The sequence below is a fragment of the Coenobita brevimanus genome, chromosome 22 (genome assembly GCF_032717465.1).
Source record: "Coenobita brevimanus isolate Jiangsu-jjx chromosome 22, ASM3271746v2, whole genome shotgun sequence".
NCBI classification, from domain to species: domain Eukaryota; kingdom Metazoa; phylum Arthropoda; class Malacostraca; order Decapoda; family Coenobitidae; genus Coenobita; species Coenobita brevimanus.
Genome location: NC_136975.1, coordinates 11,985,031 through 12,000,088, shown reverse-complemented (window position 1 = coordinate 12,000,088; position 15,058 = coordinate 11,985,031). Strand labels below are relative to the sequence as shown.

The 15,058-nt window shown below is 40.1% G+C and overlaps 1 protein-coding gene across 1 annotated transcript in view; it reads right to left on the bottom strand.

The window, feature by feature from the left end:
• Positions 1 to 15,058, bottom strand: part of LOC145392425 (cytochrome P450 2J3-like) — a 181,576-nt gene that overhangs the window by 89,206 nt on the left and 77,312 nt on the right. The window contains 1 exon segment of the mRNA XM_080266833.1: positions 291 to 471. Within this exon segment, the coding sequence (XP_080122959.1) occupies positions 291 to 471 (181 nt within the window).

The following is a 15,058-nucleotide window of genomic DNA, read 5'->3' as shown; positions in this document are numbered from 1 at the left end:
ATTAATGGATCAGGCCAGATGATGCTGGTTGGATTCAGTAGCTGGCAAACCATAATTGAAATAATTCACTCATAATGATCTGCAATGAGTACTTCATACTTGTATTGTTCACACATTCTTGTGTTGTAAAGGGGAATGACACAGTTTGTGGAACCTCGGTATGAATATCGATGTACTTGAGAGATACTTCTCCTTTTTTCTTTTTTTTTTTCTTTTTTGTAAACCACCTGTACTTATATATACGGGAAATCACATCATTCACTGCCATTTTCTTCTTTCAATTTACTCACCGTTCCATATCAGAAAAACTGGGCAGTGTACCCTTGTCCACCACGGCGTCCAGCTCGTCCTGCATCTTCTTGGTGACGTCTGGATTTTCTGCCAGTAGCTTGATGCCCATATTGAGGGTGGAAGACGTGGTTTCCATTCCCCCCACGAACATGTCCCACATCATAGACGTCAGCTGCTCCCCTAAGACGAACAGCCAATTAGAATCGCATTATGAGTGACTTCAGATACCTCAACTTATTCTGCATGTTACACTTAAGTGTCCTCTTGTTTGTCAATGACGCAAACTATGCCATTATTAAAAGTGATATGAGTCACATACAAGAGAATGTTCAGGTGTAATGTGCAATATATATCGCTAAGAAAGTCATGCGACGAAGATGCTTCTCTGCAAGTTTTCATGTTTTTGTCCATAGTTAGGATAAAGCGCCAATTTAGATCAGTTTATACCTTGTCTGTATGCCCAGATTCGGACACAGTAGAGAGAAAGAGAGAGAAAGAGATGAACGGAGAGATAGACAGAGAGAATTGGAGGGTACAACCGCACACTACAGTTGTTTTAAGGACTATACATTTGACTTTGCCGTTCGATCTTGACCCTCAGCTGATTGTTTTCAAAAAAGAATCACTGTGTTTATCTGTCTTACCCTCAACCCATCATCAAAGTTTCGTCCAAACTAAAGCAAAACTGTTTGAGTTGATATATCCTTATGCTCTTGATCTTTGACCTAGTGTTCTTAGAACAGGGTCAATTCGCCCTTGCCTGAGCTTCAACCCTTTCACAAATTTTGATCCAGACTGAACGAAAGATGTTTGAGTTATAGAGCCAGGCATGTAACTCTGTACTGTGAAACTGACCATCCAATGACTGTTCTCAAGGTTGAATCACTTTACCCTTACCATACCCTCAACCCTTCCACTTAATATGATAAAAGCTTAAGTTCACATTTTCACGTGACCTTGACCTTATCGTTTTTTCTAAAAATAGGTCATGCCTTGGAAGATCCTTAGACCTTCCAACAAATATATATATATATATATATATATATATATATATATATATATATATACAAAGAGGAAAGAACCAAAGGCAAGAAGCTCGCAAATTATTCCCTCCAAGAAATAAATAACAGAAAAACATGGAGACAAATTCAAGATGTAAAGAGAATCTAAACGGAGTTAGTGCTTTCTCTCTCTCTCTCTCTCTCTCTCTCTCTCTCTCACACACACACACACACACACACACACACACACACACAGAACGCACTAATTCCGTTTAGATTCTCTTTACATTTTGAATTTGTCTCCATGTTTTCCTGTTATTTATTTCTTGGAGGGAATAATTTGCGAGCTTCTAGCCTTTGGTTCTTTCCTCTTTTTGTGTGTGTGTATATATATATATATATATATATATATATATATATATATATATACACACACACACACACACACACACACACACACACACAGGGGGAGTCAAAGGAGGCAGACGTGCGAAATCGGAGCTCCGTACCGAACCAACACGGCCAGTGGCATTACCTAAATTAGTATCTTTATATGAATCAAGCTCTGTACCAGGTTAGGCTAAATGATTTTTCATTATAAGAAGAAAAAAAAAAAGTTTAAACAAGACTTGTTCAAACAGAAAAGAGAACCAACACGAAAGAATGCGCTCAGTCAGCTGAGGTTTGTTTAGACTACAGCAGCACGGGGAATGTAAGTAAATACTCTGTACTTTTAGTATCGCAAAATGGATACATACTTTAGTAAAGCAAATTTGGAAAACAAAAGGGATAAAGGTAAAAAGCAAAATGATGATTTCTACCAAGAACTGGTTGAAGTGGAGACTCACAATAGACTGGTTGAACATGTACACAAACTAGAAATGGCTTTCAAAAATGAAATTGATGAAATAAAGAAGCAGATGCACTTGCAAAAGGAAGAAATAGAAAAACTAGGAAGAGAGGCCAACAAGAAAGATACAACCACAGTGGAACTGAGTACACTTAGGAAGAAAATGAGTGAAATGGCAAGTACAGTAGTCAGTCACGAGAGTGTTATGGAAGAGTTCAAAAATGACACAGAGGCAATTAGGCAAGTAAGCAGTCTGATAGACCAAAGCAGTGATATTGAGAAGATAACACAGGTGAATGAAGCTGTGCAAAGCTACAAAAATGATGTGGAAACCACTTATGCTGAAATAGTGAAGGTAAAGAAAGACTTAGAAACAAGGGTGGAGGAAAAAAAGCATTAAACAGGAAGTGAAAAGAATAATCCAAAACAATCCAAAGTTAGTCAGAGATTCAGTAGATATAAACAAATCTATAGTAATCACTGGTATAGAAGATCAAGAAGTAAAAAACAAGATCACAAGAGACAAAAAGGAGATGGCAAAAGTAATGAGCTTACTGAAAGAAGTATCAAAGGAAATCTGTAGTAAAGACATAGAGGAACACAAAAGGTTAGGGAAATACGAGAAAAGCAGAACACAAAAGGTTAGGGAAATACGAGAAAAGCAGGACAAGATCTCTAAAGGTGACTTTCCAGAGTGTAAACACTGTGGAGGAGATACTAAAAAATGCAAAGAATCTTATGGAAAAAGAGGAGTTCAAAAATGTATGGATAAAAAGATGCCTTACACAAGAGGAACTGGAATTACAGAAAGAGAAGAGGGAGGAAGCAAAAACAAAAAATGAGGGAAGATCAGAAGAGGAGAAGAAGATATTTTTTTTTACAAAGTAATAGGATTGCAGGAACGAAAGTGGTACACAAACAGGATGGAATAAAAAGGAGGAAGGTAGTAAAACCATATCATGACAAGTATATAAACAAGATGATAAAGTTGATGTACTCAAATGTGAATGGAATGGTATCTAAATTACTAGAGATGAATGATTATGTCAGAGAAAATGAACCACAAATAATATACCTAACTGAAACAAAATTAACACCAAAGATATCCAGTGACATACTAAACTTAGAGGAATACAACATATGGAGAAGAGACAGAAATTTAAAAAAAGGAGGAGGAATTATAATATTAACTAAGAAAAATCTAAGTCAATGAAATAAAACTAGATATGCCATCACAAGTAGAACTGATTGCAGTAGAGATCAACACATCTGAAGAGAAAGTAATTGTAGCCAATTTGTACATGCCACCCAGATCAAACACATGGGAAAGAGATGAATATGAGGACCTGGCAGAGGGTACAATTCAGAGTTTAAGATCATTACTACATATAATGGAAGAGAAATCGGAAAGAATTATACTAACTGGAGATTTTAATACAAATATAAATTGGAATACTCTAGATATAATTCGCCAAGAAAGCTGTTGGGACCAAAAGCTCCTGGATCTCGTGCAAGAGTTTTTCCTAACGCAACATGTGAGGGAAACCACCAGAAAAAGAGGACTCGATGTACATTCAGTGCTAGATCTAATATTTACTAGGCAAGAAAATGATATTGACAGTTTAATATATCACCCTCCACTCGGCAAAAGCGATCATGCAGTACTAAATTACAACTTCAGGATAGCATATGACATAGTAAACAGCAATGAAAGTTACAAAAAGAGCCTTAATTATAAAAAGGGAAATTATCAAGACCTAAAGAAGTATTTCTTAGAAGTTGATTGGGAAAATGAGCTTAGAGGACAAGATTTAAATGCTGTATATAAAAAATTCTGTGAATTATATGAAATAGGAGTCCAGAAGTACATCCCACAGCACAAAGAAGCAGATAAGAAAATACAGAAATGGTTCAATACAGAATGTAAAAAATCAAAAGAAAGAAGATATTTGTTGTGGAATAGATACAGAAGACAAAATAGTGAAAGGGATTATAATAATTACAAACAGGCAAGAAACGATTATATAAGAATAAGGAGGGAAGCCCAAAAACAGTTTGAGAAGGATATAATAAATAAAAGTAGTGATCAACCAAAGCTGTTTTACAGCTACATCAGAAGCAAAATCAAAGTAAAAGATATAATACAATCCATTACGGACGAGGGAATCACTTATACACAAGAGAAAGATATTTGTGAAGCACTAAATAAGAATTTCCAATTACTTTTTACAGAAGAAAAAATTTTTGAGGGGGACTATGTGGAATACGCATGTCCACACATACTACCAGATATACAAATAGCAGAAAAAGTAATACAGGAGAAGTTAAGTAAATTAGACAGAGGAAAAGCAAGTGGTCCTGATGAAATTTCATGTTGGGTACTACGAGAATGTGCAAAGGATTAAGTAAACCATTATTTTTAATTTTCAAGAAATCCTTGAGTCAAGGTAAACTACCTGATATTTGGAAAAAAAAAAAAAAAAAAGCAAATATTGTCCCCTTATTCAAGAAAGGAAATAGACAAAATCCACTCAACTACCGACCAGTATCACTGACCAGTGTTGTAAGCAAGGTATTAGAAAAGCTTATAAGAAAAGCTTGGGTAAATCATCTAGAAGAACGCAGTATGATAACAGAAAGACAGTTTGGTTTCAGAAAAGGAAAATCTTGTGTTACTAATCTGTTAAGCTACTATGACAGAGTAACAGACACAATACAGGAAAGAGAAGGATGGGTGGACAGTATCTATTTAGATTTCAAGAAAGCTTTTGACACAGTACCACACCAAAGACTTTTATGGAAACTGTACCATCAAGGACGAATTCGAGGCAAACTGTTTTGTTGGATGCAAGATTTTCTCATAAAAAGAGAAATGAGAACAGTACTAAGAGGAAACTACTCATCATGGAAAGAAGTGACTAGTGGAGTACCACAGGGTTCAGTGCTGGCACCAATCATGTTTTTAGTGTATATAAATGATATAAACACTAACACTGGAAATGAGAGCTATCTGAATATGTTTGCAGATGATGCAAAAATACAAAGGAGAATTACTAACACAGACTCTTGTAAAGAGCTACAAGAAGAATTAAATAAACTTCATGAATGGAGTAATACATGGCAAATGGAATTCAATGTGGACAAGTGTCATGTAATCAAGTTTGGTAAAAGTGGAAAAAGACCTGATTGGGATCATAAGTTAGGAAATAAAACCCTATACACATCAGAAAGAGAGAAGGACCTAGGTGTGATTATCAATAACAGACTATCTCCGGCTGACCACATCAGCGAGAAGGTACGGAACATGTATACACTGCTTGCAAATATGAGAATAGTATTCACATACATAAATGAAGACATGCTAAGAAGGATAATAACATCATTCATTAAACCAACCCTGGAATATGCATCAGTAGTCTGGAGTCCTCATCTCAAAAAACACATAGACAAGATTGAAAAAGTTCAAAGGGCGCTTACAAGATGGATACCAAGCTTAAGGGACCTAATCTACGAAGAAAGACTAAATAAACTGAATCTACCAACACTACAGGCGAGAAGGAAAAGAGGTGACATGATAATGCTATATAAGTGCATATCAGGGAAGGAGAAAATAGACATAAATGATTACTTAACATATGGAGAATCATCAGCAAGAGGACAGTACAAAAAACTGCATAGGAAGAGAGGTGATAAAGACGTAAGGAAATTCAGTTTCCCGAACAGAGCAACTGATCAATGGAATGCACTACCGAATGAAATAGTGTGTGCCAAAACAATTCACAAATTTAAGGATATGTACGATAAATATGGTTTAACCCGCCCCGTCCCGGCCACTTTTCGACCACTGGTACCCCCCAATCCCGGGCAATTTTCGACCTTTTTTTTTTTTGCTAAAACTTTCGCTTTTAGTGAGAAACAATGAAAATTCATAGAGAAATCGCTCACCTGAGGTTTAAAATACTCATTACAGGTAGGAGAGCCTCCTTACTTTACTGGGTTTTCTATCAGGCTGGCACCAAAGAAAACGAGTTCTATGGGAGGATAACTATTTCACACCACTCATAAACAGTATTTATTTATTTACTGTTACGAATTTATACGTAGTACAAAAGTATATTGGTTTTCAAACAGTAATATAGGCATTATAAGCATTGTTTCACTCACTAATACCTGACCTTTTTTTGCCACATTACCTGATCATCATTTCTAACTGTTTCTTCCTCTAATGCTATGTAAAGTTTGTCCTCCACATTGTCATTGATTGGGGAATCACTCTGGCCCTGAATTTCGTACCGTGGCATGACATGGCTATACTGGCCAGGTCACTGATAACAGGTGAATTGCTGAGAAAAGGGCATGCAAGGGGGGGGGAGGAGGTCATGCTGGGTAAGGCATTGTCTCTGCCTGGCATCTTGTTGAGGCAGGTGTCCCGTGTATACGTACCAAAAATGACTCGCGAAAATTGAAAATTGTGGAAATTATGAACCTTGCAATTGCAGGACGTTGAAGTACGTCCTCGGGATTAGCTGTGACAAAACGTGAGGACGTGGAAGTACGTCCTCGGGAAGGCGCGGGTTAAGACACGGGACAGTACGAGCTTGACTCATTCCTGTAAAGATATAATTAGGTAAGAACAATTAGGTAAGAACACACACACACACACACACACACACACACACACACACACACAGTAGCACCAGTCGAGCAGGGCAGTACTCCCAAAGTTGATGGAAAGCTGATGACAGGAAGAGCTGGAGCTCCCTTTTCATCAGCCTTTGGGACTAGTTCCTGACCATCCCCCTTTCCTGAACTTTTTCAGTGTTTCAATAACACAGAGAGTTGACAACATGCTCTCCAATACAAGTTTCTCTAAATGTCAACACCAGTCTACATGCACAGTACATACAACACTTCCTTTTCAAAATTTAAAAAAAAAAAAATAATAATGGCACAGAATAACCAAGCCTCGGAGTCTCGGGGGGAGGTAGGGGACCATAAATGCCCCCATCTACCCCTCTCCCAGTGACGACTCAGCGAGATGCCTCGAACAACAGTCTGACTCACTTCCTCTTCATTTCTGCAACATTCCCGGCCTTTCCTCTAACTTTCTGTCAGTCGAACACCACTTCTGCTCTAAACCTCACCTTCTGCTCCTGACAAAGACTCAGGTGTCTGAGGCAGCTGACAGCAAAGATTTTTCTCCTTCCTCGTACTTTCTCTATACTCATTTCAAAGTCATTGGTGGCTATTGTGTGTAAATACGCAACGACTTATCTTGCTCCCGTGTTCCTGAACTCGATTCTTCTGAATTCTCTACAATCTGGCTTCGGCTTTCCTGTCACTCTCTGACTAAATATACCTGCGCTGTTTACTTATCTCCTAATTCTACTGACAATCAAAAATTGTTCGACTATCTTACTTCTACGATGGAACACATTCTGTCCATTTCTCCTTTCTCTGAAATCTCCATTCTAGGAGATTTCAATGTTCAACACCACCTTTGGCTCTCCTGTCCTTTCACTGATCCACCTAGTGAACAAGCCTACACCTTTTCTATCCTCAGTGACCTAAAGCAGCTTGTACAGCATTCTACCCATATCCCTGATCGCCTTGGAGAGAGCTCAGACATACTTGACCTCTTCCTTACAACTAATCCTTCTGCTTACACTGTTAATCTTTTCTCTCCGTTGGGCTCCTTTGATCGCAACCTTATCACTTTAACCTGTCCTATCGCTCCAGTACTGCCCTTGGACCCTCCAAAGAAACGTCGTCTGTGGCGCTTTGGACCTGCGGATTGGGGGGCCCTCAGGCAGTACTTATTGGTTTTCTCTGGAATGATTATTGCTTCCATGGCCGGGAGTGATCTGAGTGTGCCTTGCGCATTACAGAGGTTATTCTCTCGGGCATGGAAGCATACATTCCATTCTCATATCCTCTGACTAATGCAAGAAAACCTTGGTTTAATCACGCTTGTGCTAATGCTGTCCGCAACTAGGAGAGGACCTATAAAAGGTACCAGAGCCAACCCATCCCTGAATCACATCTTTTATATGTTTCTGCCTGGAATCATGCTACAGCTCCTCATGGGTCTGCTAAATGCTCTCAACTCTCCAACATGAATTCTTCCCACTCCTTCTGGCACCCTGCCAAAAACCTTTCAAACAACTTTACCTCATCATCCTTCCTTCGTCTTTTCTACTCTGATGGCTCTGTAGCTATTTCTTCTATTGATAAAGCAGATCTCTAAACTCAGACTTTCTCCTCCAATTCCACCGGTGCTGTTCCTTCATTACTTCCCCGCTCTGACTTCCTCATAGCTAATATTAAAATTTCTTCAGCTGATGCATTTTCTGCCATTACAGGCCACAATACTAACAAGGCATATGGGCCTGATGGAGTCCCTGCTGTTTTTCTCAAGAACTGTGCCTCTGTGCTTACACCCTGCCTATGAAAACTCTTTCTCCTTTGTCTATCAACTTGTACTTTTCCTTCTTGTTGGAAGTTTGCTCTCATTCAGCCAGTCCCAAAGAAGGGTGACCGTTCCCAACCCTTTAACTATCGTCCAATTGGTTTAACATCCTGTATCTCAAAAGTTTTCGAGTCAATTTTTACTTGACTTTGGTGAGAGCTTTGCTATCGCACTTGACATCTTAAAGGTTTTTGGTCGAGTCTGGCATAAATCTTTAATTTCCAAACTGTCTTCTTACTGTTTCTGTCCTTCTATCTGTGCCTTCATGTCTAGCTTCCTTTCTAGTCTCTCTATAGCCACTGTTGTAGACGGCCATCGTTCTTCTTGTAGATCTATCAAGAGTGGTGTTCCTCAGGGCTCTGTCCTATCACCAACTCTCTTCCTTTTATTCATCAGTGACCTTCTAAGCTGTACATCTAACTCTATCCACTCGTACGCTGATGACTCCACCCTTCACCTTTCCATTTGGTTCCCACAACGTCCATCTCAGTAGTTGCTTCAACGAGTAGGGGATGAGGCTGTAGCACACCTAAGGTCTGACTTGGCTCGTATCTCTGACTGGGGTAGAAATCTTGTTTTTGATGAGTCAGACTCAGTTCTTATACCTGTCAACCTGACAAAATCTTCCACAGGTGTACCCGCTAATGCTTGATAATATTCAGCTTAATCTTGCATCATCCTTGAAATTGCTTGGGGTTTCATTTACTAGGGACTTGTCTTGGAAAGATCATATTACATCTCTTGTAAAATCTGCTTCTAAGAGATTAGGTGTGCTAAGGCGACTCCATTCCTTCTTTTCCCTTGCGCAATTGTTGACTCTACACAAGGGTTTTATCCGCCCCTGTGTGGAGTACAACTCTCTTGTGTGGGGAGGTTCTCAATAGGGTGGAGTCAAAGGCTTTTCGTCTCATAAACTCTTCTCCTCTTACTGATTCCCTTCAACCTCTGTCTCTTCGTCGCACTGTTGCATCTTTATCTCTTTTCTATTGCTGCTTCAATGGTCACTATTCCTCTGGACTGTCTGCATGTATTCCACCTCTACGAAGGGCACGTAGCACCCGTCTAGCAGTAAACTCTCATCCCTTTTCTGTCCAACTCTCTAATGCAATAGTTGGCCGTGGCTCCCAGTCCTTCACATATGCAACGGGTCGGCTCTGGAAATGTCTCCCTTTGTCTGTGTTTCCTGCTTCCTATGACCTCTAGTCTTTCAAACGCAGTGTGTCCAGGCATTTCGAAATGATCGGATCTTCAGTCTGGCTCTCTTTTGTATTTTGTTTTTCTGTAGGAGGGAACAGTTATTGCAGGCTCGTGGCCTTTGGTTCATTCTTCCTTATATTTATACATATATATATATATATATATATATATATATATATATATATATATATATATATATATATATATATATATATATATATATATATATATATATATATATATATATATATATATATATATATATATATATATATATATATATATATATATATATATATATATATATATATATATATATATATATATATATATATATATATATATATATATACAGTATATCATCATCATCCGTTTGAGTATCCACTGTAGGACTGCCCTATCCCGACTGAAGTCGGGACGATACAGCCAATGGAGCTACCAAGTGGCTTAGGCGGTCTGGTAGAGATTGTATGTAGGGTGAGAAATGCTTGTACAGTAAGTGTAATTATAGTGTTGGAGTGGCTTTGGATGTATGTGTAGTCTGTGAACCAAGTGTAATCGGCCCGCATTTCGGCGATTGGGTGCAAGCATACTTTTATAGTAAGCTGCACTGGTTCAACCACAGCACCCCTTATGTCCTACAATGCAGTACGTGGCCGGGTGAACACTCCCAAAGTTTATTACCTCGGTGAGGTGTGAACCCTATATGTATGTATATATATATATATATATATATATATATATATATATATATATATAAATCTGCTGTAGTAATCCCCCAATATCCGAACATCCCCACTAACCGGACATAATCATCCTGGGATCCAATATTCCCCAAATGGGCCAAGAACCGCAAAAATTCGAAAAAAATCTGACTTTTTTCCCACCCGTAATTTTAAATTGCCACCTGGCACCGAACAGCTGTTACACCATGGTCCCTTCACCCCTTCCTTCCTCCCCCCTCCCCCCTCCCCTGTCAGGGATGCCATTTGGTATATTTCATTACCAAGTGTGGGCGAATTTGGTAATGAAAAATTCGTTTGGTAATGAATCAGAATAATGCATTACCAAATGGATTTTTCACATGTATGAGGATACACAGGATGGAGATGGTGGATTGTTTGCTCTCTCTGATTAATCTGCTACCCTACACAACGCGAAAATAATCCACATGGTGTTAATTATAAGGAGAGTGATTACATGTATTTCTACTTGTATATTTAATTAGTGAAGAATGAATGCTAGCTTTACGAATTTGGTAGTGAAAAATTAAATTAGGTAATGAAAGTTGAGGAGATTTGTAATGTGGCTGTTGCGATCTGGCAGCTCTGTTACCCCGCCATCAACAACAGTCATAGCCTAACTCTGATCGAGAGCAGATGCTCAGCAGTGCAAGTCACAGGTGCTTGTTTTTTGTGAATAAACAGTGAATAAACTGCAATACCTCACTACTAGAACACACAGGAATTTACAGTGTTGTGCAGTGTTAAGAAATTAGAATTTAGAGTGCAGAGGATTAACTGTGGACTGCAAACTGGCGGTTCAAACCAGTCCAGGAGCCAGGGACTTGTAGGTACCCAGTATTTTTAATATTGTATAAACTCACCTCTAAAACCTCATTTTATGGTTCTTTTGCATTTATTTCAGTCTTTTATGTCCCTTATTGGTGTGATTTGGGTCTTAAATAGGTGCAATGCATGTCCAGAGGGAGTTATATAGGTGTTTCTCTGTTAGGGTCCATAAGTACAAGTCCATAATATGGGGCCCAATATCCAAACAGGACCACTATCTGGACCTGCCTATGGCTCTATTACATCGGATATTGGAGGGATTACTTATATATATATATCATCATCATCACCATCATCTGGACCTCCTTTCCCACCCAAGGGCAGGGTGAGGAGTAGCAATGTCCAGAAAGCCCAAAATTGCCCAGTCCAATGGGCCACGCTTCCATTCACTCATCATTCAAGCCCCCGGAATCCTGGCTCTATCGGATACGCCAAAAACATTCACCACATTCTGTAGCTTCACATATCGTATCCGACAGAGTCAATCCAGACGTTGCCACGTTAAAAAGGGGTGCCAAAAATCCCTGATCATGCATATTTCCTTACGAAATTCATCCAGTCAGCTCGATCTCCTGTCAGTTCCCTAGCCTCACCAACTTCCAAACCTCTCTTCCTCACACATTCATCCACCATATCTCTTCACCTTCTTGACCTACCTCGCCTCCTCCCTCCTTCGAATTCATTCAGATATATCTTCTTCACCACTCTATTGTTATCCGTTCTCTCCACATGACCATACCATCTCAGTACACTGTCTTCAATTCTGGTGTCCACCGCCTTCCTCACTCTGCATCTTTCACGAATCACATAATTTCGTATCCTATCCACCCTCTGTACTCCACATACATTCCTCAGCGGTCCCATCTCCACTGCTCTTACTTTTGACTTTTCATCTTCATGCCACACCATGGTCTCACATCCATATGTTAAAGTTGGCACTAACACTCCTTCATGTAAGCCTCGAGCAGCTGCAGCACTCAAGCCTCTGTTTCTTATCAAGGCCTTCATTACACCAGCCACTTTTCTTCCTTGTGTTACTCTACTTTCAACTTCTTTTGCACATTTTCCTCTCTTTTCTATCACTGTACCCAGATGTTTGAACTCTGTCACCAATTCCAGTCTCTCTCCATTCACTGTTACATTGCACTGGGATTCACCTTCTCTCTAAATAACCATCACTTTACTCTTTTCTACGTTTACTGTCAAGGAACGACGATTACAGACATCAGCAAAACTATGCACTAGCCTACCAAGTTCTTGTACAATCCCGCACTTGCAAGCAGTACTGCATCATCAGCATACAACAAATTTGAAATATTCCATCCATCACCCTTCATTACCAATGCCATCCCTCTCCCCATTACTCGTGTTTTCACTTCTCTCATCACCCCATCCATATATACATTGAACAACCATGGGGATATCACACAACCTTGTCGCACGCCCACACTAATTGTGAACCATTCACTTAGATGCCCATTAACCCTGACACATGCTTCACTACCATCATAAAAACTCTTGACGGCACCTATCAGCTTACCCTCTACACCGTCCATGCGCAAAACTTTCCACAATCCTTCTCTGTCCACTTTGTCATATGCTTTTTCCTGATCCATGAATGCCATAAACACCTTATGGTCCTTCTCACAAGCCTTCTATACTATCTGTCTATCTATATCTATCTATCTATAGTCCGACGCCCTAATCCCACAAAGGGTGGCCGCAGACAAAATGCCTCCAAGTTGCTCTGTCACCCACCATTTGACTACTCTCCCCCCAACTCACTCCCCCCTCCCTCATATACCTCTCAACTCCATCCCTCCACCTCATCCTCGGTCTACCCCTCCCTCTCCCTCCCTCCACCTCACCTACATACACCCTCTTAGTCAGTCAGTCATTCTCCATTCTCTCAGTGTATTTCTCCTAATCTTCTCAACCACATCCACATCCACCCCACAAAGTTCCTTCACTTCTTCATTCGTCAACCTGTCCCTCCATGTCACTCCACATGCTCCTATCAAGTAACTCATTTCCACTGCTCTCACTCTTGACTTGTTCCCCTCTAGCAAGGTCCACGCCTCGCTTCCATACGTCAGGGTAGGGATCACAATACTATCATGCAGTGACTTCTTAACTTCCATACTTACCTCCCTATTTCTCATCACTGCTTTCAGTGAACCAACAACCTTCCTTCCCTGCTGTACCCTTTCATGCACTTCATCCCCCAAAGTTCCATTCTTACTCATCACACTACCCAAGTACTTGAATGCACTCACATTCTCCATATCCTCGCCATCCAACTCATTGTACTTTCTGTGACTTCATTCCTCTCAAACACCATAACTTTACTCTTGTTTACATTAACTTTCAGCTTCCTCCTCCTACACACTGTCCCAAATTCATTCACCAAACCATGCAACTCCCATTCATCTTCACTCAACAATACTGTATCATCAGCAAACAGCAGCAATGGAATCTTCCAAATCTCACCCTCATTCATTAGAGCCACCCCCACATCCACTGCCCTACCTTGCACCTCCTTTACAACCCCATCCACGTATATATTAAACAGCCATGGAGACATCACACAACCCTGTTTCAGTCCTACATTGAGATAAAAGAACTCACTCAGTTCACCACCCACTCGCACCGTAGCCCTAGCTCCCTCGTACATACTCTTCACAGCACTCACTAAGTTCCCCTCCACTCCATATATTCTTAATACCTTCCACATACCTTGCCTATCTATTCTGTCATAAGCATTCTCAAAGTCCATGAAGGCAGCATACACTTTCCTTCCCTTCTCTAGATACTTCTCCACTAAACATCTTAGAACAAATATCTGATCTACACACGCTTTTCCCTTCCTAAATCCCCCTTTTTCTTCTCCAACTAGCTCCTCTATTATATGCCTAACCCTATCAATGAGTATTCTACCATATATTTTACCAGTCACACTTAGAAGGCAAATACCCCTATGGTTACCACATGCTTCTCTTTCCCCTTTTCCTTTGTATAAAGGAACAGTTATACCTGATTTCCAGTCCTCTGGAACCCTTCCCTCTTCCCAAGCCAATCTACACAACTTCCACATCCACTCCACAACAATCTCACTCCCATACCTCAGCATTTCACCACACACTCCGTCAATTCCTTGGGCCTTTCCCAACTTGATCTCCTTCATTGCCTCCACTACTTCCGCCCTACTGATCTCTTCCTCCCTCCTCTCATCTCTTCCTCTCCCAGCCATTCCCCAGCCACTTATACTCGCACTGCTCTCACTTTCTACATTCAACAAATCCTCAAAGTGCTCCTTCCATCTCCTCAATTTCTCTCACTTCTCCACCAACAATCTATTATTCATATCTTTCACTCCCCTACTATTTCCACTTTCACACTGCCTTACTTTCTTTACCTCCTTCCAAAACAATTTCTTACTCTCCCTCCATTTCACACTCAGATTCCTCCCAAACTCTTCATCCACTTTCTTTTTACTCTCCTTCACCAGTCTCTTCACCTCCCTTCTCCTGCTCACATATACCTCTCTCTTCTCTCTCTCTCATCTTCTCTCCTACCTCTGCTTGTTAACCATTCACTATATGCCTTCTTCTTTTGTTCCACAGCTCGTTTCACCTCATCATTCCACCATGCTGTCCCTTGCACTGTCTCACTGCAAATA